The sequence below is a fragment of the Lupinus angustifolius genome, chromosome LG17 (genome assembly GCF_001865875.1).
Source record: "Lupinus angustifolius cultivar Tanjil chromosome LG17, LupAngTanjil_v1.0, whole genome shotgun sequence".
Classification (NCBI taxonomy): domain Eukaryota; kingdom Viridiplantae; phylum Streptophyta; class Magnoliopsida; order Fabales; family Fabaceae; genus Lupinus; species Lupinus angustifolius.
In genome coordinates this window covers 15797510-15824693 of record NC_032025.1, presented here as the reverse complement: position 1 = coordinate 15824693, position 27184 = coordinate 15797510, and the positions used below count along the sequence as shown (strand labels likewise).

Genomic DNA, 27184 nt, shown 5'->3' with positions numbered 1-27184 from the left:
TAAGTGAGAACCACGACACCTATTCAACCCTCCCCCTTCTAGGTGTATTATGTCACTGATACCTAACAGGTCCTTCCCTAATGTTTATAAGAGGTGTAATTTGTTGGTCAAACAACTCACACGAATAAAACTCAGTTTAATGATTCAAATTACAACAATCAATGAAATAGAAGTAAGAGTAAGTGTTTATTGAATGTAAGAGGGCATAGCCCCAATCCTAGAAACAAAAGGAATTACTCACTCGTGATGGAGAAGAGAATAGCAAATTATATATTAGAGAATTGTAATGTAAAGTGCAAAGTGTAAAATCCTTGACGGAGAACCCTCATTTAACTTAATTACAAAATATTGGGCTAAGCCCAACAAAACAAATCTAAAAAATAGGAATATAATATAACATCTATAGATTCTTTTGGCCTTTCAATTGGTCTTCGCGTAGCCGCAACACTGAATTCCATCTTCTTGCATCCAATCTTTACTCTTTTTGGCTTTAATCCATCCAAACTGCACAACATAGCCAAAAACACCTGCTCAATCCGAACAATGAGAAATAAAAGCTAAAAATAATCTTAAAGTCCTAATTATGTCCTAAAAATGCAAGTTAAATGCAATGCAAATGTAGCATAATTTCTCACTCATCAAATCCCCTCAAGCTTATCTCTTGTTTGTCCTCAAGTAAGTATTATATCTAACTTTCAAAATCATGTATGAATGATGATTTAGAAATCATGACCCAAAATAACAAGCAATCTCATGTTAGTTTTGAAATAATCCAGACATCAAGACAAGACAATCATAAACAAATTTAATTCAAGCTAATTCTTTGAGTTATAATAACTTTATGAATTAGGGTCACTCTTCTCTTATCACTCTCCTGTGTTTAAATGTCATATTTTTTCGCTCAAAAAATTTCGTGAAAGTAAATTACCATAGGCTTGATTATAGACCAAATTGTCATTGATTGTAATTGAATGCCTGCAAAAGTCAAGAGGTCTTCAAATGGTTGTAATGGAGTCAAGGTGAATGATTTAAAGTAGGATAGTCAAATAAAGGGTAATTCAAAATGCTTACAAATGTTTCCCAAAATACTTAAACATTTTAGACATCTCATTAAAGCATTGATATTCTCTTAATATGCCTTACTTTATCATATGATCTTTTTTCAATCAACCTTTCTCCTTACAACATATTTTTTTTTCAGTCCCTTCTCTTTTAATATACTTTATATTTTTTCTTTTTTTTTTCTTTTTCTTTTTTGAGATTTTCTAAAAGAGAAGGGTGAAATTAATTTATTTATTTTCTTCTTCACCTTTTTATGGATTCTTTCATCACACATGACATTTTTATCTTTCTCATTGCTTCAACCAAACATCATACATTACCCCAAACCCCTATTTAAGTAGCTATAAACAATCATTAAATTTTAGGCTTAAAAGTGGGGAACTAATGAGTTTTCAATGTTTATAGCAAGCAATTGAAGGTCAAAAGAAAAAGTCATAATTGTCTCTATCATTTTAATGCATACAGACATATTTTAATCTTGAAACGGTCACCAATCAAGTTCTAGAATGTACAATCATAGAAAATTATGCACTCATGAAAGAAGAAAAGGTTTTTATGCAATTATCAATTCAAATCAGAATTGTTATTGCGTTTGGCTCAAGTTTCTCACATTTGGTACATTCAGCCGAAGTAATGAAAGAAACACCTTTATTTAACCAAATTTAATTCACAATTTTCAAATCTAATATCTTTAACGTTATTATTCTTGCAACAATTTTTTTCTTCAATGGGATCACAGATCAACAATCATCATTCATGCATTCTTTTTCATTTAAAGTAGATAGACAATACATAGAACAAAACAGAGGATAAATGATATATGATAATGCATGATAATATTAATATTCAACCTAAAAAATTTAAAATCTATATGGTATACGTGACATGAATAAACTATCTAAATGCAAAACTCCCTCAAGCTTAGAAATTTACATTGTCCCCAATGTAAAAAATCTAAACAATAAGAAAAAGAAAAAGAAAACTCACCGGTTAGGTAGGAAGTGTCCTTAACTCATGTGTCAATTATAAGTGGTTGGCTTCATTGGGCGTAGTATAAGTACCTGGAAAAAAAGAGAAAATGTCTCAATTGGCCCATATAGCCCTAGATGGACTAGACGCAAATATCCTATTTGAATGAGGCAGTTAATAGGTATTGTGATGTTAGCACTTTTCCATGTAAATTTATTTTATTTTTTATTTATTTTATTTTTATTTATTTTTATTTTTTAGAGATTATGATTTTTTGTGGCTGATATTATATACATTTCCTTACAAAGGCTCCAAACTCACTGAGGCACTTAGGCCAACACTAAAACACTAAAATTAATGAATTAAAAAAATGTACCTCGAGTGTGGGTTGCCTCCCACGAAGCACTCCTTTAATGTCATTAGCTTGACGATTGATCCATGCGCATCATGTAGGATCCCATGAACTCATATCCGATGGTGGAAGGAGTATTTTTACTTTCATTTTAGGTGTTTTCCCTTTCTCCCAATTATCAGATTTAGGTGTGATCTTCAAGCTCTCCTCGTGTAGGTTGTAGGGGAGTGTTGAGCTTGCATTTATATAATGACTACCTTCCTCATCAAAATTTGAAGTGTCACCTTCCAGCATTCTTCTCTCCGAGAGATTCTCATATTTCACTTTAGGCACTTCATCTTTCACTACTTGGTTCAGCATAACAACACTGCGACAGAAGTCCTCAAGAGAAGGTTATTTAATAGGTTTAGCAATAACAAATTCAATCTTTTCATCCTCTATGCTTAGGGAAAGTTTTCCATTTTAACATCAATTATAACACCACAGGTAGCCAAAAATGGTCTACCTAGTATGATTGAAATTTGTGCATCTTCTTCCATCTCTAGTATTACAAAATCTGTTGGAATGAAAAATTTCCCAACTTTGATAGGAACATCCTCCAAGATGCCTATAGGGAATTTGATTGACCTATCTGCTAATTGAAGTGATATAGTAGTGGGTTTTAGTTCACCCACGTCCAATTTTTTACATACGGATAAGGGCATGAGGCTCACACTTACCCCTAAGTCACATAAAGCACTGTCAAAATTAGTGTTACCAATTAAGCAAGGGATAGAGAAACTACTGAAAGTGCAATGTGTCAAGATAGCACTTAGCTTGCCTATGTTTTGATGAAGACAAAGGACTTAGTGAAAGCTTAAAGATAACTCAACAAATCAACATGCCAAAGATTCAAGAGCTTCATGTCTAGACTAGAGTCTTAGATGTGTCTTAGTTATTGAGTCTAGGTTATGTAAACCTAGATTCGAATCTCACAAGTTCTAAAAACTATCATATCATTTACATGAAACATGTCATCTAGCTTATTATATGTTCATGCATTAATCATACATGTTATTTGTGACTTTTAGGCATAACATAAAGGTAAAACATGTATAGTTGATAAGCATAATATATAGGTAGTTTTCTAATTAGCATCTTAACTAAAAATATGTCAGTTAATCGATTAAGTGAAATTTTACTCAATTAAAGTGAAAAAAGTTTTTAACAGTTTCAACATATAACTGAAAAGTAGAATTCAGTTACTCTCTAACAGCCTGTTAATCGATAAACATGCAACATAATCGATTAACTACGTGCAAAACAGATTTTCTACATAAATTGTGTTTTTACACCATGCTTAATACATTCATTCATTTTAGAATTGCTAAGTTGCCTATTTTTGTATTCTTTGTATGTCATATAGGCAGAGAGAATTACATGTGAGATTAGAGTTAAATAGTATTATGCTTAAGGACTAACATGTCATCCATTGCATATGATCAAATGTGTTCATCATTCTATCTTGTTCTAGCATGATTCTTCCATTATTGTTTAGAGATTTCTTAGGGGTAAAAATTACATGTTCTTCTTGAATCTGATCTTATACATATTCTTGGTAATTGTGAGATTTGTATAGGGTTTATAGCTTGTTATTTCTTGAAATATTTGAGCTATTTTAGTGCTTCACATTACTCTGTTTTTTGTGTTGTTTGTGTAACAAGGAAAGTCATCTCTTAGTGTCGTACCACCAACGAGATCAGAGAGTCTTCACCAAGACTTGGAGGTCTTAAGTTTAGAATATACTCTTGGTTGGGGCTGGATCGTAGGAAAGGTTTTCTTAGGCAATTAGGTAAGGTTAAACCAAGGTAGAGGTTTTGGGAATTCAAGAAGGTAGCGTTCAAGGTCTTGTAATTGGAAGTGTGTATGTAAGATACATTGGCTTCAATTTTTAGTGATGAAAATCTCCTAGATTAGAGGGGAGGACTGGATGTAGTTTTACAGTGGATCGCAAAACGAACCAGTATAAAAACCTTGTTGCAAGCTATTTCTTTCCCTTATCTCTTTACTGTTTTAAGTAGTTTTTAATTACCTATTGTAGTTGATATTTTGGATATAGTATTACTGCCAAATAAAGATCATTTCTTTTCAAATATATATGTTATATCTTTTCTATATAATCTGTAATTGGGTGTGTAATTGAGTCATTCAGCAACTGTTAATTTTATGCGATTTAATCGATTAAGGCAGTCTTTAATCAATTAACTGGGTGATTTTCCATAATAGGGCTTTGGTGCAAATAGCGGCAAGTGGGAACCGCGACACTTATTCAACCCCCCCCCCCCTTTTTCTAGGTGTATTATGTCACTGATACCTAACAACTACCATAATCTTTTAGTTTTGGAGGTAATTTATTTTAAATTAAAGCACTGCACTCCTCAGTTAAAGCAATTATTTCATAATCCTATAGTCTTCTCTTTTTAGATAGAATATCCTTAAGAAATTTCAAGTATGCATGCCTCTCTTGCAGTGCCTCATTGAAGTGCAGTTCAATATATAATTTCTTAAGGATATCTAAGAATTTCCCTTATTTCTTTTCTAACTTTGCATTTGCAAATGTCTGGGGAAAAGGAATTGGTGGCACATATGGTGGTGGAGCTACATACTTTGACACATTTTCATAATTTTGTTCCTCTTCTATGAGTTGTGTCTCAGTATGTTTCTCTTCCACTTGTGTATCATTCTCAGTTTGAGATACATCATTAAGTTCCTTCTCACTCCTTAATTGGATAGCCTTACAATGCTCATTATTTTATTTTTCTCTGGTTGTCCTGGAAACATCCATATTTTCCTATTAAAGTTGCTAGCTTGTTGGACAATTTGTGTTTCTAATATTTTTCCATGGATGGTCAGGTTTTCTATTCTAAAATTCAAATCATTTAAGATATTTGCAACATTTTTATTAATCGTGATTTGATCCTCTTGAAATTTATTAAGGTTAGCAAGTATTTTTTCCTGACCTTCCATTATTGTTATAAGAGTGGGATCAATAGAAGAAGATTATACCTGTGGAAACCATGTTGGAAGTTTCCTATTACCTTGCTCATCCTGGTGTTGATGATTTAGAGTGTTGTTACTCCTCCAGGAAATATTGGGTTTGTTCTACATGTATGGTGGGTGAATTGTTGTCTGCTTCTCTCCATATAGTCATAGTAATTGCATGATTCAGGTTGTTTATTGGCCCAAGCTTCATGTACCAGTTCAGTGAATTGTTTGCATTCAAACCACTCATGCCATTTTGTTCCACACCCCTCACATGTTGCAGTAGACCCAATAGCATTAGCATGGTATTTTCTAGCTTTCCAAACCTTTGAGAAAGGTTCTCTAGCGTGGAAATTACCTTCTCCATCTGATTGCCTGAATATTATGCACCAGAGTCTCTTCTTGGATGATGTCTCCTCTCATTTTCCCATTGGTGATGATTGGAAATTACATTCTCTATTATCTTTGAAGCAGCATGAATTCATTTGCACATAAAGGCACCACCTACTAAAGAGTCCAACAATTATTCTGATGGAAAGTCTAGTCCACTGTAGAAGTTCTGAACCAGCATCCAAGGTGGAATACCATGATAAGGGCAAGCTTCACTGAACTCATTTAATCTTTCTGATGCTTTAACAATTGACTCCCTATCCTTTTGACTGAAGTTATGGATGAGGTGCCTATAGTTCACAGTTTTGGAAGCAGGAAAGTATTTGTTGAGAAAAGTCTCCTCCAAACTTCGCCAAGTTGCTTGAATTTCAGCATTTTGATTCCTTATCCAAGTCTTATCTCTATCTCTAAGGAAATATGGAAACATGTAGAGACGAATGGCATCTTCAGAACCCCCATGAATCTTCATTGTCTCACAGAATTCCAAGAACTGATCAAAATGGGCATTCGGATCTTCATGAGCTCCTCCTCCAAATTGATTTAACATCACCATTTGGATAAGAGCATATGGCAAAGAAAAGTACTCTGCCTCAATAGCTGGGCAGATTATTCCAGGACGTGAACTACGAGCATTAGGGGTTGCATAGTCACGAAGTGGTTTTTCATCTCGTTCAGTCATTGCTTGTACACGCGCATGTTTTTCACTTGCTATTTCTCTTTGTTGTCTTCTTCTTCCATGAAAAGTCCTATCTAGCTCTGAGTAGTAATTTTAACTTTGCATAAACCAAATGTACAACCTCTAGAGGTACCAAGAAAAAGGAAAATGTGTAATAGACTAGAGTATAGTAATGAATTAATTGAGAATTCAAGAAATTTTGACACGGTCCCTGGCAGCAGCTCCAAAAACTTGATAGGGCAAATCACAAGTGCACGATTATGTCGTCAAGTGATAAAATATCGATCCCACAAGGATTAGAAAACTCATTTAATTATAAAAATTAATTTATCCTTAACTCAAATAGGAATTAAAAGTGAATTTAGAACAATTGAACAATTGACAAGAATAATTATGAAAATAGTAAAAAGGGATTGAAATCTAATTTAGGAAGAGTTCCAAGGATAAGGGTTACTGCCTTTCCACTCGCAAATCCTTGTTTTGCTCCTTTTCATGAACTTTAAGTTATGAGGGTGAATTTCTCTATAATATGTGTCATCCTCTCTCGAGCTCTGACACGTTTAGTCAATTGAAGTAGCACCTACTCTCGTGGTACGATTATCAATTGAATCTTTTACTTGGATCTTTCTATCCAATCGCTTTGTAGCAACCCAATGTGAATTTCAAAAACCCTCAAGAATCCTAAGACTGCTCTCGTGAATTAGGATTCTAGTTTGAATAACTGAATGGTTGGATAGTTAGGTTCACCTCTTGGTCCTTCCCCAATGTATCTAAGAGGTTTAATTTGTTGGCCAGACAACTCACACGAATAAAACTCAATTTAATGATTCAAATCACAACACTCAATGAAATAGAAGTAAGAACAAATGTTTATTGAATGTAAAAAGGCATAGCCCCAATTCTAGAAACAAAAGGAATTACTCACTCATGATGGAGAAGAGAATACCAAATTCTAAATTAGAAAATTCTAATGTAAAGTGTAAAGTGTAAAATCCTTGAGGGAGAATCCTCATTTAACCTAATTACAAAATATTGGGCTAAGCCCAACAAAACAAATCTAAAAAATAGAATATAATCTAACATATATGACTTCTTTTAGCACTTCAATTGGTCTTCGCATAGCTTCAACATTGATTTCCATCTTCTTGCATCCAACCTCTACTATTTTTGGCTTTAATTCATCCAAACTACACAACATAGCCAAAAACATCCACTCTACCCGAACAAAGAGAAATAAAAGCTAAAAACAATCCTAAAGTCCTAATTATGTCCTAAAATGGAAGTTAAAGGCAATGCAAATGTAGCATAATTTCACAGTCATCGGGCAGTACCATCTTTCTTCTTGATCATTATCTTTCCAATTCTCTCTATCGTGATGAAACTATCATCTGCAAATTTTACCTTGGTTTTCACAAAATCATCAAGGGTAAGAAACCACTCCTTGTGCCCTGTCATATGGTTTGAGCATCTTGTGTCTAAGTACCAATTATTTATAGAGAATTGTTGGTCATCTTTTGCATTGATCATCAAGAACGCTTCCTATGAGTCACTTCCTTCTAAGCCTGAGATTTATCTTTCTGCCATCAAAAGGACTTCTTCATCAAAGCCCCCATCCTTGACTAATATGGCTTATATATCCTTGCCTCTCATATTGAGCTTCCATTCTAATGCAAAGTGGCCTCAATTTTCTACAATTGAATCATTGAATCATGCTTTTGTCTCTCTTCTTATTTCCACTGATACCACCATTTTTTCGATTACTAAACTTCTTGGTGTACCTTTTTTCATACTCGGATTTTTAGTTTGAGTCTGTTTTGTTGAATCCCTAGCCATACACACCAGAATTTTTAGTCTCATGTCTCTTATCTCCATGCCATCTTCCACCATCTCTTATTGGTTAATCAAAGTGTCCTAGATTCTTCTTCTTAAATTAGACACTAAGGACCTACTTTGATTTTCCATCACTCAAACTCTCTAGGAATCTTTGTTCATGTGTATCCAATAAGCCTTGTAGTTCATCTATCTCGAATTTTTTAAGACCTTTTGACTCCTCAATTGGTACAAATACATGATCAAACATAGAAGAGAGTGTTCTAAGAGACTTTTCAAATACACATTGCTGAGGTATCTGCTCCCCACAGTTTCTCATCAAATTGGTCATGTTGTGAATTCTGGTGAAGTAATTTGTTATCTTCTCTTGCTCTTCCATCTAAAGCAACTCATATTGTCTCCTCATCATTTGTAATCTGACCTTCTTCACCTTCACACTACCAGAGTAACATTTTTCAAGAATATCCCACGCCTCTATGGACGATGAAGCATCTAAAATTTTCTCTCAGTTTGAGGAATCCACACACTAATGTATCAAGAATGTTGCCTTGCAAACTCTTTTCTTGGCATCTCTGAATTCCGATCATTGTACTTCGCATGGATTCTCTTCAATTGGTTGAACTCCAAATTGCACAACACCTAGGCATTCTTGAAATTCAAAAATCGCATTCATTTGTATACTCCAATGATCAAAGTTCTTCCCATCGTGTATGGGAAGATTCATTGAAAACTTGTTTGCAATTGTCATCTCCTTCATTGAAAACCTTCTTGTACAGATCTGCACCGTGAACTCCACCACTTGAAGCCTCTTGCACCATCGTAAGTACCACCATAGGTTGCTGGTCATTTAGCTCTTAATACCACTCTTGGAATCTTTGAACCAATGCTTGGTTCTGTGACTTACAGAGAAAGAATGATTGAAAATGAGTTTTGTGAAAGAAGTATGTAAGGAATATGAGAAAGAATTCAAAGACTTTCTTTAATTGGTATTCATCAACTAACTTTCAAATTCAAGACCTTCTATATATAGAAAGACAAACTAACTAGCATTTCCACTACCTAAACAAACTATCTGATTAATCAGTTAACCATACTCATTAATCGATTAAGGAGTCTACTAAGGAGAATTACAATTTACTCAACAAGGATAAGATTATACTAGCAGAAGATTAGAATAAATTACATTGACACCTCTACTCCAAGTTTTAGTGAAATTATTCAAACTACCATTCCCTTGTTTAAATCTATATATATCACCCCTAATTATGTACATACATTACACTGACCATCCCTGTAAGAATAAGTGTAATTTCTTAAATAAAAAATGGTTACAAGTGTTATTCTTTTATTTTGTAAGTCTGGTATGTCGGGTTTTAGGACCGAGCAAGAAGTCTTCTCCAACGATCAAGTCAGTAGTGATTGATATGATGTAACAGAGAAATCAAAGTTAGAGAGTAATAGCAATAAGAGAGAATGAATGAATACTTCATTGTGGGGGACACTCCTATTTATAATGGTATGATGAATGATATAGCTCTTGGTGGGTAATGTTGATGTGGTCGACCACTTGAGATTGTTGGGGGTTGCTTTATCTATGTCAAGCAGATTTGGCAAGGTCGTACTCTATACATAGTTGACTTATAACATACAACAAATTTGTCATTGTCATGTTGGCACAGGGCAGGCGGGACCTTACATGTTTCTTTAATTCGTAGCTTGATAAATAAATATAGTACAACATGTATGATTATTCTAAAAATTATACATAATAGATTAAGTTCTCTCACACTTTTAGATTATGTATATATTGATAATATATATCTCAATGATGCTTACAAGTCATTTAATATCGATACTTGTCCAAAACATCTATCCTATTGACTTCAATGAGCAAGAGAAGACTAATTTGAGATATCAATTTCAACATTTTATTCTTGATATCGTTAGTCATTCAGGTTAATTTGGAAAATTCTTAACCATATATCGTTAATTATATCTTGCTTGACTGAGTAATTCGTCTTATCTTGACCATTATGGGTCACCAACTACATAAATATCATTTTCAGCAATGCAGACAACAAAGAAAATTATGAAATAAAATAGAAGATGAATTTCTTCTAGACAACATAGTGATTTATATTAAAAATGAAATAACTGAAAATTATACATCTGATCTAATCATTGTAATTAAATATCGTTGTTCCCTCTAAAGTTGAGATCAAGATTCACCACTAACCACAAGCACAATATAATAGTGTAAACCACATCTACATTATTACAGGTGTAACACCTACTCTGAACCTCATTTTAAACAATTGTGGTATGCTTATAGTATAATATCCTCAAATATCTATATACACTTATCATAAATCAATCATAATTTTATAAAATACTAAAATTTTGATTGGTGAGTTGAAAGTATCAATAATTACTTAGGAATGCTAATAGCATTATTTGGTATAGTCTTATCTTAAAAATGAAGTCTTATATGCAACTAGCGAGTTACCCATGCATTTACACGGGGTAGTATTTTTTGTCGCATGGTTAAGAACATACATATTACATGTGGATTGTCTCTCTAAGTATAAGAAAGAACTGAAAAATTTCTAATTTTGAAATTGATATATCCTTCAAAATTCAATGTCTCTCATTGTTCAACTTTACAAAGTTTAAATATATACAATATCATAGTGTGGAAGAAATTAATTTTATGATCTGGAAAATCAAAAATTGTAAATGAATTTAAAAATTGATGAGTCAATATGTTGAATGTTTGGCCCTCATTGCATTACACATATCAATATAATCAAAATTGTTGTGTTCTTTATCATCACCTAATATTATTAAGTTTAAAAATACTTGCATCAACAACTTAATACCTCATTGAATTGGATTATAAATATTTTTACTTGGAATTAAACTCAAAACATACTCATTTATTTGATTAATAATTTTAATAATTGATTGAAGTATTGTCCTTGTTTATAAAAACTTTTCATTTTTTAGTAATCTTGTAGATTTGGATAATTACTTTGAACTATAACATCTATTGGATTATCAAAATTAACAAATGTATATATCATTAGATAGAGAATGACGTAGTTATGAGAATTGTAAAAAATAAATAAATAATACAAGTCTAACTAATACAGACCAATGTTATTATATTTTTTGTTGAAGTAATTATATACAATTACTAATAGTTTATTATAATCTTTTAAAATTGTAACATTGTCTTGATTATATGTTTTATCCGTACAATTTTTACGCAAAAATATTTTAATGATCTGCAAGGAATGATAGATGACACATAAAATGATTACATGATATTAATTAAAAATATTTTAAAATCTATTTAAATGTATAATTACTACATATTCTATTTATTATATTTAAAATATTTTTTCAAAGTTTCATAAAAAATTTAATAATAACTTAAACTTAATGCCAAAAGTTCCTTAATTATAGGAAAAGAACCATTTGGTGGAACTATCAACTTTTATTTTTAATTAGTATTAAAAATGATTAATTTTATGAAATAAATTAAATGTCATCAAATTTCGTCATTAATTATAATATCATAGTTCATTCTATTAATAATATGATTGGATTCATGATATTAACGCACTTTAATGATATTAAATGAGAATGTTTTAACATATATTTAAATAATTAGTATTAAACATTAGTATTTTTATAAAATAAATTCACCATGTATTATATTTAGTCAAACAATAACAACAAATTTTCTTATTAATTGTAATATAATAGTTCATTCTTTCTATTAATAATAAGATTAGATTTCTGATATTTAATTTTAAAAAAATGATTAAATAATATTAATTATGAATGTTTTATAATCTATTTAAATGTATAATTACCACATATTTCATTTACTATTTTTATAATATTTTTTCAAAGTTTCATAACAACTTTAAAATATAATTTTTAAATAGAAACAAAATCATCGTTTTTTATCGGCAATGGTTGGGATGTTAGTATTTTTTGTAGGCAATACTCGAACTCTCAATCTCCTTCACTCCAACCCTGACCATCAAACTACTTTATAACTCATTTTCCTTATTTATTTTTTAATTTGCTATGGGTGAGGCTAACCCACAACATCATTCATTACATTTCTTAAACTTTTTCACCTTAATCACCATACCACCTTATGACTCACAATCATCGTTATATATTTGTTAATATTCATTAATTACGTTATATATTCCATAATTGTTACGAAAATTCCTTATATATTCCATAATTGTTCTGATTATTTATTGTTATCGTTTTTAATCTTCTTAATCTACAATCATCAGTATTTTGTTTATGTTATATTTCATATTGTTACTATTATAATATAGCAATTGTAAAATATAATTATAAATTTCTTAACTACATTATATATTTGATAATTGTTACGAAGATTCCTTATATATTCCATAATTTAGTTGTTCTGTCTTATAGGTCTTGGTTAATGTTGTTAATTGATTATTTAAATTTTGTAACTGATCCACAAATTTATATTCTATTTTTGTAATTGGTAAAAAAAATTATAACTATTCTATTTCTTCACGAGTTTCGATTCATATGTTATAATTCTACCAATTTATAACCATAATGAGAATTGTTTAAAATTTGGAAATCATAAATAATTTAAACAAAATATATTTCTTATTGTTACTATTATAATATTGCAATTTTAAAATATAATTATAAATTATTTATACACTCCTTAATTACATTATATATTTCATAATTGTTACGAAGATTCCTTATATATTCCTTAATTTAGTTGTTTACAAAATGATCCGCAAATTTCAAATTTATTTCTATAAATGATACAAACAATTTCAACTATTATATTTCTTCATAAGTTTTGAATCATATGTTATAATTCTACCAATTTATATCCATAATGAGCATTACTTAAAATTTGGAAATCATAAATAATTTAATATATATATATATAAATCAAATCAATTGGTTATCACAATCAAAATTCATTAGTTATATTTGTGCAAATTTATCTCCATAATGAGGAATACCTAAAATTCGGAAATCATAAATATGGAAATCATAAAATTTGCAAAGTTTTCTCCATATATGGGAATGCCAAAAAATCCACAAGCAAAGACAAAGATATTATATTATGTTATTGACAGCCCAAATAATACAAATGTCTAAGCAAACAATAAAATAAGGTAATGATGTTTAAATAAAATTTCCAAAAGCACAAATATTGAGCCAAAATGAGTGTGTTAAACACCATATATATTAAAAATTATCGAATAGAGAAAATTAATCTGCAAAAATATTTTAAGGGACCAAACTACAAAGAAAGAGAAAAAATGATAAAAGTAAAATAAGATGAAGAGATAAATATATTAATAACAAAAATAAATATAATATTGTAAGTGAATGCATATATAAATGAAGATTGAGTACATATCATAGGTTTTGAATGTTTAGTCTTCCTTGAGGAAGATACCCTTGCTTATCAGACGCTAAGGAAGAGAAATGTTAGAAGAACAGATCTACAAAATAATAAAATCAATGAGAACATATCTTCAAAATAAGAAAATCAATGATAAAAATAAGAACATATCTACAAAATAAATAAAATGATCAATGAAAAATGTACTTTAAACATAAGATTTATAAAAGAAGTATAGATCTACAAAACAAATAAAAAATACACTTTAAAGAGAATGATTGGAAGAGAAAGAAAATGATGATAATAAAGAGACATAATGAAATGAAAAAATGAAATAAAATCAAAGAAAAAGAAGATGGTTGGGAGAGAAAGATTGTTAGAAAAGAAAGATAAAGTCATAAAACTCAATAACAATTCAAATATAATTTAAGGTGTAATCATAAAAAATGCAATAATTATTTATTAAATTATTATTATAATCAAGAAAGAGCAAATATTGTGGTGAAATGTACATATGATTACCATGAAACCATTTAAAAGTTTTTTTTGTTATAGATGTGATTTTGAGTTTAAGCTTGAACTATTTATTCTTAAGACTATTCTTTCACATTGTACGGAGTCTTATCATAATCATTTTCACAAGATATTTATTAATTATACAGAGTATTAGCAATGTGAACTAAAAGTTTAAGAGTCTTAATGGAGTTTTAATAATAAAAAATGTTTGTGAGAAATAGTCTTAGAGATGATGAAATTCATCTTTTCAACGACCATTTTCCTTTTTTGGGCACTATTATGCAAGCACGTATTCAATGTATTTGATTTAATGTTTAATATGTGTAATATTTTTTATTTAATTAAATATTTCAATCCTTTTATAAGATTCTTTTGATTAGCTTTACACTAACTAAAAATATATAAATATATTATTAATTTTGTCAACAGAAATTATCGAAACTGATATTCATTAATGAAACTAAATCATTTTCTGTTTTTAATGTATGAAATAAATAAATTTATTTTGATAATAGTTATCTATTATACATAAAACTTTAGGAAGAATCTTATAAATGTAACCAAAGTAAAAACCTCAAAATGGTGGAGGTAGGTATAAATTTTCACATTATTCACAAGCATGTCCACAGATAGGGAGTATTTTTCTACTTGCATTCTTATTTTTCAAATATCAAGTATATATACAATGTTTTTATAAGTTTCTTAACTTATGCCTCTAATAATAATTAGTTTGTCATTAGATATTTTTTCATGTTAGTCAAAGTTGTTCTAAGTGACGAAGAGAGAAAATATAAATAGGAGAATGTGTGGAATAATAGTCATACATTAATACAAAATAATAATAAAAAATGTAAATATTTGTTGTAGTTATTATTGGGATATTACATAATTATAAAATTGAAATATTGGGATTATGTCACGATAATTACTAAACGGAATTGAATGAAATTATACGTGTTCAATTACCTGAATGTTCTTTAGACATATTTTGTATTCATGTAATAGTAAAAACAAGATTGAAATAAAAAAATTATGTATGTTCAATTACATAAATACTTCTAAAGTATATTTTGCCTTTACATAGCAGTATAGATGTATTACACGTTTGGTACTGAATTATATATACCATTGTAATTACACTGACGGCTTAAAAGTTAAAACACTCCAGATTTTGCACCAAACCAGTATATACAAAATGCTTTATAAAAGTGATGATATATAAAAATGACCAGAAGGAAATGTGCAACAGTTTTTTATTTCGGGACTCGATTGCCTGATAGGGATTGGGTGTGAATATTCTGCAGTGATACTAAGTAATAACGAAAACTAAACAATTAATTAAAAAGTCTGCTGTGCAGAAATCTTCTTGGTCACTTCAAGACAGAAAAGAGTTTAAATACTAGGAAATTAGGGATAGTCCTATTGGACTTGGGCTTAACATCTTTAGCCCCAAGCCTTTCATTACATTTTAGAAAAAGAAAAACAATTATTATTTAACAACATAATTATCCGGCCACTTGGATTTATGCTTAACTCTGGTGGATCTAATTGGACCTCTATCATTGCCTTCTCCTACAAGATGGACCTTGTCCTCAAGGTTGGAGAGATTTGAAGTGGATGGGCCATCTGAATGTGCAACTAGAGGTCCAATAGTTGGGACCGTGGGTGATGCACGTGTGACAGGGAGGGTGCCTCGTGAAGCATCTTGGAGTGGTGGACAGCTGGTATCCACTACATTTTGAACGGACGGCTGGATGAGTTTTGGAATCATGTGGTCAGCCGGATCCAAAGGTATGCAGAGATTCCGTGTGGGAATGGGAAAAAGGTGTCCTTGGGACAGCTGGTCATTAAGGGACACGGTTCCCCGGGTTGACCTTGTGACAAAAGTGGAACATTGGTTCCCTCAACACTTAAAGGCTTGTGTAAAGGAGCCGTTGCAATCAAGTTTGGGCCACGTGAAGCCTTGGCTAACTGTGCAGTAATTAATGTGGAGTGAGAAGCATCACACGGTTGAGATGAATTTGGAGAATCCAACCGTGTAGATTCATCCAAGCCCTCTGAACTCATTAAAGAGTTAGAACCCTTAATGTCATTCAGTTTCCCCATTTCAATTGACTCCCCTTCTGTAGAGACTTTCTTTTTTTCTTCTCCCTGGGCCTGTGTGGAACCGTGAAGGGTTTATGTTCCTTCTCTTCTATTTTTCCTTTTACTTTCCACACATGAAGAGGAACGATCCATTGTTGTATGCGACTGTTTGGAAGGATCGCCCAAAAATTTCCTTAAGAGGGAAACATGAAAGATTGGGTGTATGCGACTGTTGGAAGGCAGTTCAAGGTGGTAAGCAACTGGACCGATTATGTTAACCACCTTGAAGGGACCAAAAAACCGACGACTCAACTTATGGTGTGCACGCCGAGATACTGAATGCTGCTTGTAAGGATGTAATCGAAGGAGGACCCAATCTCCCACTGAAAAGGTAGTATTGGTTCTCCCTGAATCCGCTTGAGCCTTCATTCTTTGTTGAGCTTGTTTGAGATTTTGTTTGATTGTGACTAATAACTGGGATCTGGTGTGCAGAAGTTCAGTCACTCTTGGCTCTGTGTTGGGCGAACACACATAGTCTCTAATGGACGGAGGAGCACGACCGTATAAGGCTTCAAAAGAAGACATGTCGATGGTGAAGTGGTGATTGGTGTTGTACCAGTATTCTCCCAAGGAGAGGTAAGAGTATCATTTTTTTGGATGTGAACCTGTGAAACAACGGAGATACGTTTGTAGTGTTCGGTTAACCACCTCAGTTTGTCCATCGGACTGAGGGTGGTATGTCGTGCTGTAGCATAGAGTCATTCCCAGTAGTTTAAAAACTTCTTTCCAAAAATGGCTGAGGAAAATAGTGTCTTGATCTGAAACGATTGTCCTAGGCACACCATGTAATTTAAAAATGTCATTGAGGAACCTATGAGCCAATGTCTCTGCAATGAACTTTGTGGGTAAAGCAATATAATGTGCATATTTAGTCAAACGATTGACAACTACCCATATAACAGTATGGCCATGTGAAGTTGGTAAATGAGTAATGAAATCCATAGAGAGTTCTTCCCATACCTTATCTGGTATTCAATGGTTGGAGTAACCCTTGATATTTCTTTGGCGTGTATTTATTGTATTGACAAATAGCACACTCGCGAATGTATGACTTGGTGTCCTTTGCAAGTCCCGGCAGTAGAAGGATGCACTGATGCGGCTCAGGGTAGGTCGCCACCCGGAGTGACCAACATTTGGAGTGGCATGGTACTCTTTCAACAAGCAATCCCTCAGATCTTCCACTGCAGGTATAAATATCCTATTATTATAGAATAATAATCCCTGCATAGATGTGAAATTTGCACTCCATTTGGGATCCACTACATGTTTATTCAGAAAAGTTTGTCCTTCTGTTGTGTTGTAGTAATTTCGTAGCTTGTCAAGGACTTGAGGACAAGGGGAAGAAAGAGCCAAAAAAGTGGGCACCTCAGTGGAGTGACACCGAGACAAAGTATCTGCAACTCGGTTTGAGGTATCAGTTCTGTAATTAATGTCGTATTGGAATCCAATCAGCTTAGATGCCCATTTCTGTTGTTCTGGAGTATGAAACCCCTGTGTCATTAGATACTTTAAGCTCTGTTGATCTGTAAATATATTAAACTTGCATCCAATGAGATACTGACGCCATTTTTTTACAGATTCAGTCACCGTAAACATCTCCCGAACATAAGCAGAGGCGTGCTGCATGTGTGGTGACATTTTCTTGCTAAAAAAAAGATTAGGATGGCCTCCTTGGGACAGAACCGCACCAATGGCGATAGCAGAAGCATCAGTCTCAACATCAAAGACCACATTGAAATCCGGCAACCGCAAAATCGGGGTTATTGTCATAGCTGATTTTAAATTTGTAAATGCTGCTTCGGCAGAGTCTGACCATGTAAAACAATGATGTTTTAGTCAGTGTTGTGAAACCCGAGCCGGACGTCAAACCGGCAGAGGTCCCGTATTAGGTTTAACCGGTTTAAACGGTTAAACCGTCCGGTCTGACCGGGTGATTTCGTACATAATTAATAATTTTTATTTATAAATATATAGTTATATATAAATGTAAAACTTTATATAATTAATAATTATGTATAATTATATTGAAATAATACTTCTTTATCTTTTTTTGGACCGTAGTAAAACAAAATATTAGAACATTGTCCCATTTTTTTTATTTTTAAGTGAGCCGTCCGGTTTACTTCCCGGGTTAATCCGGTTTAACCGGGTTTAACATGGTCGGACCGGATTTTTTCCGGTTCAAAGCGGTCCAACTCTCATTCGGTTAAGACGGCAAACCAGAGCCGTTTTCAAGTCCGGTCAGCGGTCAGACCGGTCGGACCGTCCGGTCCGGTTCCAACAACACTGGTTTTAGTAGATCGGTGAGGGGAGCGGCGTGTGTGGCGTAGTTTTTAACGAATTTCCGATAAAAACCGGTGAGGCCCAAAAATCCCCTGAGAGCCGTGAGAGTACGAGGTAGTGGCCAATTTACCACTGCCTGAATCTTATCTGGATCCGGTGTAACACCCAATTCAGATATAATGTGGCCCAAATGTGAACACCCAAATTTGTCCTACATTTACTTTTTATCTTTGGCACAAAACTCAAAAAAAAATATAACATCATTTCACAATTCGTGAGAACATTTGGATAATCAAGTTGCAGATTCATATGCGGGTGGTGCTCAAAAACCCACTATGTATTCTAAATTAATTCACAATGCAACAATACATTTAGGCTTATTTCAATTTTTACATCCAGTGTGGTGGACAATCTAAAAAATAGCACTTTTTGATGCTGGACAAGAAAAATTTCAGCTTTGAAGTCTCTTTCTAAATCGAATTCTGTCAAGTTAAATGGGTAAAAGTCATATGGGTAAAAGTTGCTGCCATTGCACTTCTGTGCTTGTTTTTTATAATTCAATTATTGTCATTGGTATAAGCAATTTGATAATAACAATACAAATTGAGAATTAAAGTGTTGCTTGATTAAGGTTATAAAGAAAAAAAACATAATCCGGACATGAAGTTATTCGAAAGCAGGCACTAGTGGACCTAGAGGGTCGATCTGGTTACACGTGAACCAGTATGATTCTTAGGCAATGATTATATAATAAAACATCCAATTGGATTTCTCTTCACAAAACAAAGTAGAAATAATTCCCATGTGCATATTACAAGAACAAACTACATTTGTCAGCAATTATGGGCTCATGTGTCTATAGAAGGCTACATTAGAATTTCTGGTTTGGCCTGAAAGAATGAATTATAGAAGACTACATTAGAATTGATACTTTCAATATCAATATGATAAGTAAATAGTTAACATTAGTGTATGGCTATATGCTATGGTAGACCTACCCATAACACAAGACTTTTCTGTGAGCGATCCAAAGCTTGTCTTCCAGTAATAAGTTCCAATAATAGCACACCATAAGCAGATACATCAGTCTTTTCATCTACTATACCATGCAAAAAGAATTCAGAAGGGAAGAAGAGTCAGTTGGAGGTTACAAAAAATGATATTAAGGAGAATTATAACAAGGGCAAGCCAGAATTCATAGTATCACTCTCCAATATCAATTAGCATCAATTAACAATAATAAATCAGCATCAATTAGCAATAATAATCAGCATCAAATAGCAATAATAACCAGAATAAACAAAACGGTCCCTTTTATGACTCACAATGGGCAGCCTAGGAGTCAATCATCAGATGACAGTTTCGGCAATTCAAGAGGCTCATAAGGCTATATAAGCATACATAGCAGTCCATACTGAGACTCATACTATATCAATTCCTATCACGGGAATATAAAACTAGGCCTAAGAAGAAGGAGAAACAATTAGAGACACCAAAAGTGACGAATTTAGCAGATACATAGAAAGTGCAGGGAATGTCCAGAAACAGAAAAAATCAACCAAGTTGACATTTAAGGGATAAAAAACAGAAGGTACATCCTCCGGTAAGTTACTACCCCATTCATTTGCATGATTGTAAGCAATATGATTTACTTATTTCATATCCCAAATAATAAAAGAATACACATCTCCGCATTCCATTAAGAACATTTATATTGTGGCAATCTTAAATATAATATGTTTATGAAATATCATCGTCAAATATATTTTTTTCCTTTTTATAAACGTATTACTAGTATCCAGAAGCAAATAAATTCATAAGAACTTAAACCGAGAATCTAGAAGCAAATGAGGTATGAAAAGAGAGTGAGGAAATTGGTTACCTCTTCTCAAGTCACCATAGTAATCTGTCTTCGACATTGTGATTCCGAGAGAGGAACCAAATCACCACAACCTGAAATATTGCCAACCCAAAACTTCATGCGATGAAAATTAAGCAAATATGTGAGATTCGGTTCGTAAAAAATAAAACAAATGGAGAATAAAAATAAGGATTAAGGATCTTAACCCCATTCATTATGAAGAAACCATAAGCAAAGGATGAACAATGAATCAAAGTAAAAGAAGGTTAGTGAAAAACAAAACAAAGAGATTGAGGAGGATGATTCCTCATTTCGTTACCAGATTCAAAGCCGTCACGGACGAAAATCGAACCACCGCGTCACCACCATCGCAAGCCATAGATGAAGACGGAAGCTTTGGCTGTGCCGCCAACTCCATGGAGGCCGTCGCTGAAGGAGAAAGGAAGCTAGGGATTGAAAACCCCTCTTCTGGACTGAGGGTAAAAAACCCATATAGGGTTACCCACTTCCTATATCTTTTCTTTTTATTATTATTTAGTTATGCTTTTATTTACATTCTTGCAACTTTTGTTTTTTTTAAGTTAGTTTACTTATATAGTTGTTAGTTAATCCATCTTAAATATTTAACAAAGTAAGAGCCCATTCTTTTTAAGTTAGACGTGGGGTCTCATATAAGTGAATTATTTATTACATACACATATAATTTCACATAAAATAATAATCAACATTATATTATTAAATAAATTTTAAGGATTTTTTAATAAATTTAGTAAGGTTACGGTTTGAGTTGTCTCTAACTTCTCCGAAAACGAGAAGAAGGTCTACAACCAATGCTGTCTCTAAGCTATTAATTCCTGATATGTATAAACTATTTTATTACCAAAATCCTATATCTATAAATAATTAGAAACTATTATACTAAATAAATTTTATGGATTTTTTAGTAAGGTTACGGTTCGAGTTGTCTCTAACTTCTCCGAAAACGAGAAGAAGGTCTACAACCAATGTTGTCCCTAAGCTATTAATCATGTATATAGAAAATAATTCCTCAACCTATTTTGCTACATAATTCTAAAAATAACCCAATATTATTTTACCGAATAAATTGGGATTTTTATAGTGAGGTTATGGTTCGAGTCGTCTCTAACTCCCCGGAAATGAGGAGAAGGTCTACGACCAACACCGTTCCTGAACTGTTAGTCTCGTTGAACCAAAACAATTATATATTAACCAACTCAATAAATTGATATTTCTAAACTTACCGATATTTTCTAAATCACTAACAATTAACCAAAGTAACTAAACAATTTTCGAGGGTACCGTTTTAAATAATAAAAATAAATAATTCTAAATAAATAATTGTTAAGGGTATAAAAGTCCATGTTATTAGCGAGGGTACCGTTTTAATACGGGCGGACGGGGTGCTAATACCTTCCTCGATCCGTAATCGACTCCCGAACTCAAAATCTCTGTCTAAAGACCATTTTATCCTAATTGGGTTTACTATAGAGTTTTCTACGTTTAACCGCAAAAAATGTAGTGGCGACTCCAAATCAATCGGAAGGGGTAGAAATCGAGTTCGCCTCTCCATAAGTCGTAGAGCCGATCTTCCAATTGAAAATTGGGTCGCGACACCAAATAAGTCACTGATGACACACCAAAAATGCATTTAGATAACTTGGCATAAAACTGGTGAGAAACCAATAAATCTAAAACAATCTGTAGGTGTGATAAATGATCTGCCAGACATGAACTATAAATGAGAATGTCATAAAAAAAACAAGAACAAACCGACGTAGATAAGGACGGAGCAAATCGTTCATAGCGGCTTGAAATGTGGACGGGGCATTTGTGAGCCCAAATGGCATTACCAGAAATTCATAATGTCCGTCAAATGTGCGAAAAGCAGTCTTGTGAGTGTCTGTTGCATTGACTCTAATCTGATGATAGCCGGATCGGAGATCAATTTTTGAATAAATAGTCGCGCCACCCAATTCATCTAGCAACTCATCAATGGTGGGTATTGGAAAATGACCACGAACAGTGATGGCATTCAGTGCGCGATAATCCACATAAAATCGCCAAGTACCATCCTTCTTTTTCACCAACAACACGGGGGACGAAAAAGGACTAATACTGGGAGTTACTATCCTTTCCTCCAACATCTCTTTCAACATTTTTGTCATAATTTCTGTTGAGAATGAGGGTAACGGTAAGGTTTAACAGATATTGGGGTAGAGTTTGGTAAAAGTTGGATATTGTGGTCATGTAGTCTTTTAGGGGGTAGGCCATGTGGGGGTTTAAAAACTTGGTCATATTTAGTGATAAGGTCTTGTTTTTCTGGTTTTGTAGGGGAAGGGTTATGGTCTATGTGGTCAGTGTGCTAGCCTAAGGGTTGGAATTGAATTGTGTGTAAAGAGGCTATTGCATCCATGTGGACGAGTCGGGTAAGTTGGTGGAAAGTAGCTGGTTGTAGGGTAGATGTGTTGTCCCCCTTAAGTGTTATAGAATTGTCTCCCACAGTAAAAGTCATTGAGGGAACAACAAAATCTGAAATTACCGGTCCAAGTGTTCGAAGCCATTCGATACCCAATACCACATCTTCACCCTTGATTGGTAGTAAGTAAAAGGGAATATGGAACAGTTGGTTTTGCAGAGTAATAGGAGTATCTACACATAAACCAGTGCAATAGATATGAGCGCCATTACCGACCATGACCGGAAATTGAGGAGTTGGTGAAATTGTGAGTTGTAGAAAATGTGCCAAACGTGGCTGAATCACATTGTGTGAACTTCCTGTATCAACTTAGACTGTGACCGCATGTCCTGCAATAGAACCCGTAAACTGAAGTGTCTTTGGGGATGGTTGCCCCTCTAGTGCCTGTTCGGATAATTGAAAATGGATTAACTCCTTTGTTGGGGAATCCTCTACCCATGGCATTAGGAATTGTTTTCCTTGGCATTTATGTCCGGCAAAGAATTTCTCATCACAATTAACACACAAGCCTTGTGCACGCCTTTCATGCATTTGAGCAGTAGTTAATCGTTTCATAGGCATAATTGGAGACGAACCACTCACTGGAACAGAGGGTTGTTGAACAGTGTTACCACGTGGGAACATAGTGTTGTTTTGAATGACGGAAAATTTGTTGGTTCTGTTGTATGATGGTGGTTTAGAGTCCCGAATCTTGGATTCCACTAATTTGGTCAATCCTAAGGTCTCCGCAATGTTGAGAGGTCGCGAAATAGCTAATTTCCGTCTAATTTCTGGCTGCAGTCCAGATAAAAAACAATTAAGAATAACGTCGGGTGCTAAACCCCATATTCCGTTTCAGATCTGCTCAAACTGATGTTGTTAGTCTGCTACTGTTCCGGTTTGGCAGATTTTAAATAATTCTGCTTGATGGTTCTCATAAGTGGAAGGACCAAAACGAATTTCCAATGCTCGAGTGAAAGTTTCCATATCCTGAAAAATTGCATTGTAAAACGCCCACTTAAACCAACTTAAAGCAGCACCCTTCATATAAAAAGAAACCATATGTAGGCGTTGGTCCGGAGAAACTTGGTAAAGTTGGAAAATTGTTCAGCTTGGAACAACCAGTCCAATGGTTCCGATCCATCAAAGCTTGAAACTTGTGTTGTGTTTATGGGTGGGGGAGGAAAACTTGGGCGGCTGTAGGGATGGTGTGGGTTAAAAAAAGGTGGTACGGGAGTTTGGATAAATGGAGGATAAGTGGGGTTAATATTTGGTGGTGTATGGGTGGGGGAAATGTTTGGGGAAATAGGGGATAGATCTGGTGGTGTTGGTGTGGAAATAGGAGGTGGGTTTGTGATGTGAGAGGAAGAACCTAGTGCAGGGGGATCTGGTGGTTGTGGGGTAGAGTGTGCATACCTGTGAGTTTATCAGTGATGATGGAGCGGAGAGCTTCAGCAATGGCTTCATGTCGTTGATCTTGCTGGTCTTTATTTTCTTGCAATTTGTCAATGAAAATCTGAATGATAGTCTCATCCAACTCCTTACTTGCAGCTTTGGGAGGCATAGTGTGAGAATGAAAGCACCAAATGATAGGGATTGGGTGTGAATATTCTGCATTGATACTAAGTAATAAGGAAAACTAAACAATTAATTAAAAAGTTTGCTGCGCAGAAATCTTCTTAGCCACTTCAGGGCTGAAAAGAGTTTAAATACTAGGAAATTAGGGATAGTCTTACTGGACTTGGGCTTAACATCTTTAGCCTCAAGCCTTTCATTACATTTTAGAAAAAGAAAAACAATTATTATTTAGCAACATAATTATCCAGCCACTTGGATTTATGCTTAACTTCGGTGGATCTAATTGGGCCTCTACCATTGCCCTTGCATTATTTTTGCTATTTTCAATAGTCAAACAACTCTCTGACACCCTTAGTATAATTGCTTTCCAAATGTCAATAAATTGGGTTTGGTTGACAGTAAAGCATAAAAATCAACTCAGAAGTAATAAAAATCAATAAAATAACATGTTAAATCTTTTTGGGTAAGTCAATAAATTTGAAAGTTCATTTTTTTAAGTGTAATTAATGGTATCTTCTTATTCTATAAATAATGAATTAATCTCCTTTAAATATATAATTATCTATCTCAAAAAAATATGGATTCCATAAATGGAGTTTTAGAGAGTGCTAACAGTTAAGCATTATAAATCCAGTTTTATTTACATTAAAATATATTATTCTTTTAAGTTCTGCGTAGAAAAAGAAGAAAACTAAAATTACCCATTATGAAATAATTATAGTCAGCTTCAACCTTGTACAAGACATTAGGCATAATGTACAATAAGTGTACAAAGAATATGGGGTTTGAACAGGGGAGGAGACTCTTATCGTGAGGTTTAAGCACAGTATGAGTACTATGCAACTTGTCTCACAAACAATAATTAAAATTGATGCATCTAAAATATTATAATGATTAATGAGGGCATACCATATCATAATTGTGATGTGATATCAAATTACAAAAAATTAAGTTGCATGAGATTATATCATACTATATTGTACTGTATCGAATTAAAAAATATTTAATCACAAAATAATCTATATAAAAACAGTTACAATTTACATTATAATGATGACATTTAATTCAATCAAAACAACCACAATTAGAACCTAATTTAAAAAACTAAAAAACATAACCACTATATACATTGAGCTTAGAGCCACCCATGACCAATAAAGTATAATAAACATTAGACATTAGATTGAAAAACCCCTTGCAAGAGGGACCAAAGCTATCACTCCTAGAGTCCACAGTCCACCTCTTGGAACAGTGAGATGTCAAGAAAAGGTCACTGCAAGACAAAAATCTAGTTTTGGTATCTACAAAAATATATAAAAATAATAATACACAAAAACAAACAAGGTCCTTTGGGTCCTACAACCACCTTTCACTTTCACTTTCACATTACTGTTTTCAATTTTCCTCTCTTTTCTTACACCATGTGCCCTTTGCTTCTTGCCTCTTCCTTAAATCATATGCATCATTAATTTTCACATTGAAAAATACTCATTACACCATGAGACCTACTAACACGCCCAACGCTCCCACTCCAACACCGCTTCCACCACCGCCTATGGCGGTGAGAGGTGTTCCAACTACCAAGCCAAAGCGGCCACCACGGCCACCCTCAGGGCGAACCAACCTAGCCTCATGCATCGTCGCTACGATCTTCTTACTCTTCATCATTATCGTCATCCTCATCGTTTACTTCATGGTATTTAAACCACAAGACCCTAGAATCGCCGTTAGCTCCGTTAAGCTCCCGTCATTCTCCGTCGTTAACGGCACCGTTAACTTCACCTTCTCACAATATGCTTCAATTAGAAACCCTAACCGTGCCGTTTTCTCCCACTTCGACAGCACCCTCCAGCTCATCTACTCCGGCACGCAGGTCGGGTTCATGTTCATTCCCGCCGGCGAGATCGACGCCGGAAGGACGCAGTACATGGTCGCCACGTTTTCTATTCAGTCGTTTCCGTTGTCGCCTCCGGTTATCAACGTGGGGCCCACGCTGGCTAACGGTGACGGTGCTGGGTTTGATTATGGGTTGAGGATTCAACCGACGATGGAGATTGAGTCGAAGTTAGAGATGGCGGGGCGCGTGAAGGTTTTGCACTTCTTCAGTCATCGCGTGGTGGCAAATGCCGGTTGCAGAGTCGCTATTGCTGTTACCGATGGTTCTGTTTTAGGTTTTCACTGTTGACACTCTTATGATTTTTTTTTCTGGCTTTTTATAAACATTGTGACTGTAGAATTTAGTAGGAGTATATCTATGACAGTGATCTACCTCAAGGTAGGGATCAAAATTAAAATTGAACTGTAAAAATGATTTTGCATTTTGTTTTCTTGTATGCAACTATCCAAGGTTTTTTTGTTATTGTTTGTTCTTCAACTAATTTTTTGTTGGTATAATCATTATTTCTCATCCTATAGGGATGCAGCATGTAATGTCACTTACATTAATCGAACATTTCACTCTTTGATCTACTTAGGAATCTTAGGAATCTTACATCTCTAGAATAACACATTTTGTTTCAATGGATTGAAAAGACTGTTTTTGTTTTGTTTTTTGAATCGTGAATGTAGAATCTAGTAGGAGTTAT

General features: G+C 33.6%; 1 protein-coding gene and 2 long non-coding RNA genes across 4 annotated transcripts; 1 reads left to right on the top strand and 2 right to left on the bottom strand.

The window, feature by feature from the left end:
* LOC109330568 lies at positions 2341 to 18870 on the bottom strand. Its single transcript, XR_002105688.1, has 3 exons — positions 18687 to 18870; positions 10040 to 10052; positions 2341 to 2351 (listed from the first exon to the last, which is right to left on the bottom strand). It is a non-coding gene; the product is annotated as an uncharacterized LOC109330568 (long non-coding RNA).
* LOC109330567 lies at positions 19308 to 21037 on the bottom strand. 2 transcript variants are annotated; one of them, XR_002105686.1, is made up of 4 exons: positions 20865 to 21037; positions 20567 to 20637; positions 19683 to 19783; positions 19308 to 19574 (listed from the first exon to the last, which is right to left on the bottom strand). It is a non-coding gene; the product is annotated as an uncharacterized LOC109330567 (long non-coding RNA). The 2 variants fall into 2 exon arrangements; XR_002105687.1 differs by having other exon boundaries at positions 19683 to 19780.
* On the top strand, positions 25959 to 26929 carry LOC109330566. The gene has a single exon (XM_019564802.1). The coding sequence runs from the start codon at positions 26098 to 26100 to the stop codon at positions 26782 to 26784; it is 687 nt and encodes a 228-aa protein (XP_019420347.1). The 5' UTR covers positions 25959 to 26097; the 3' UTR covers positions 26785 to 26929.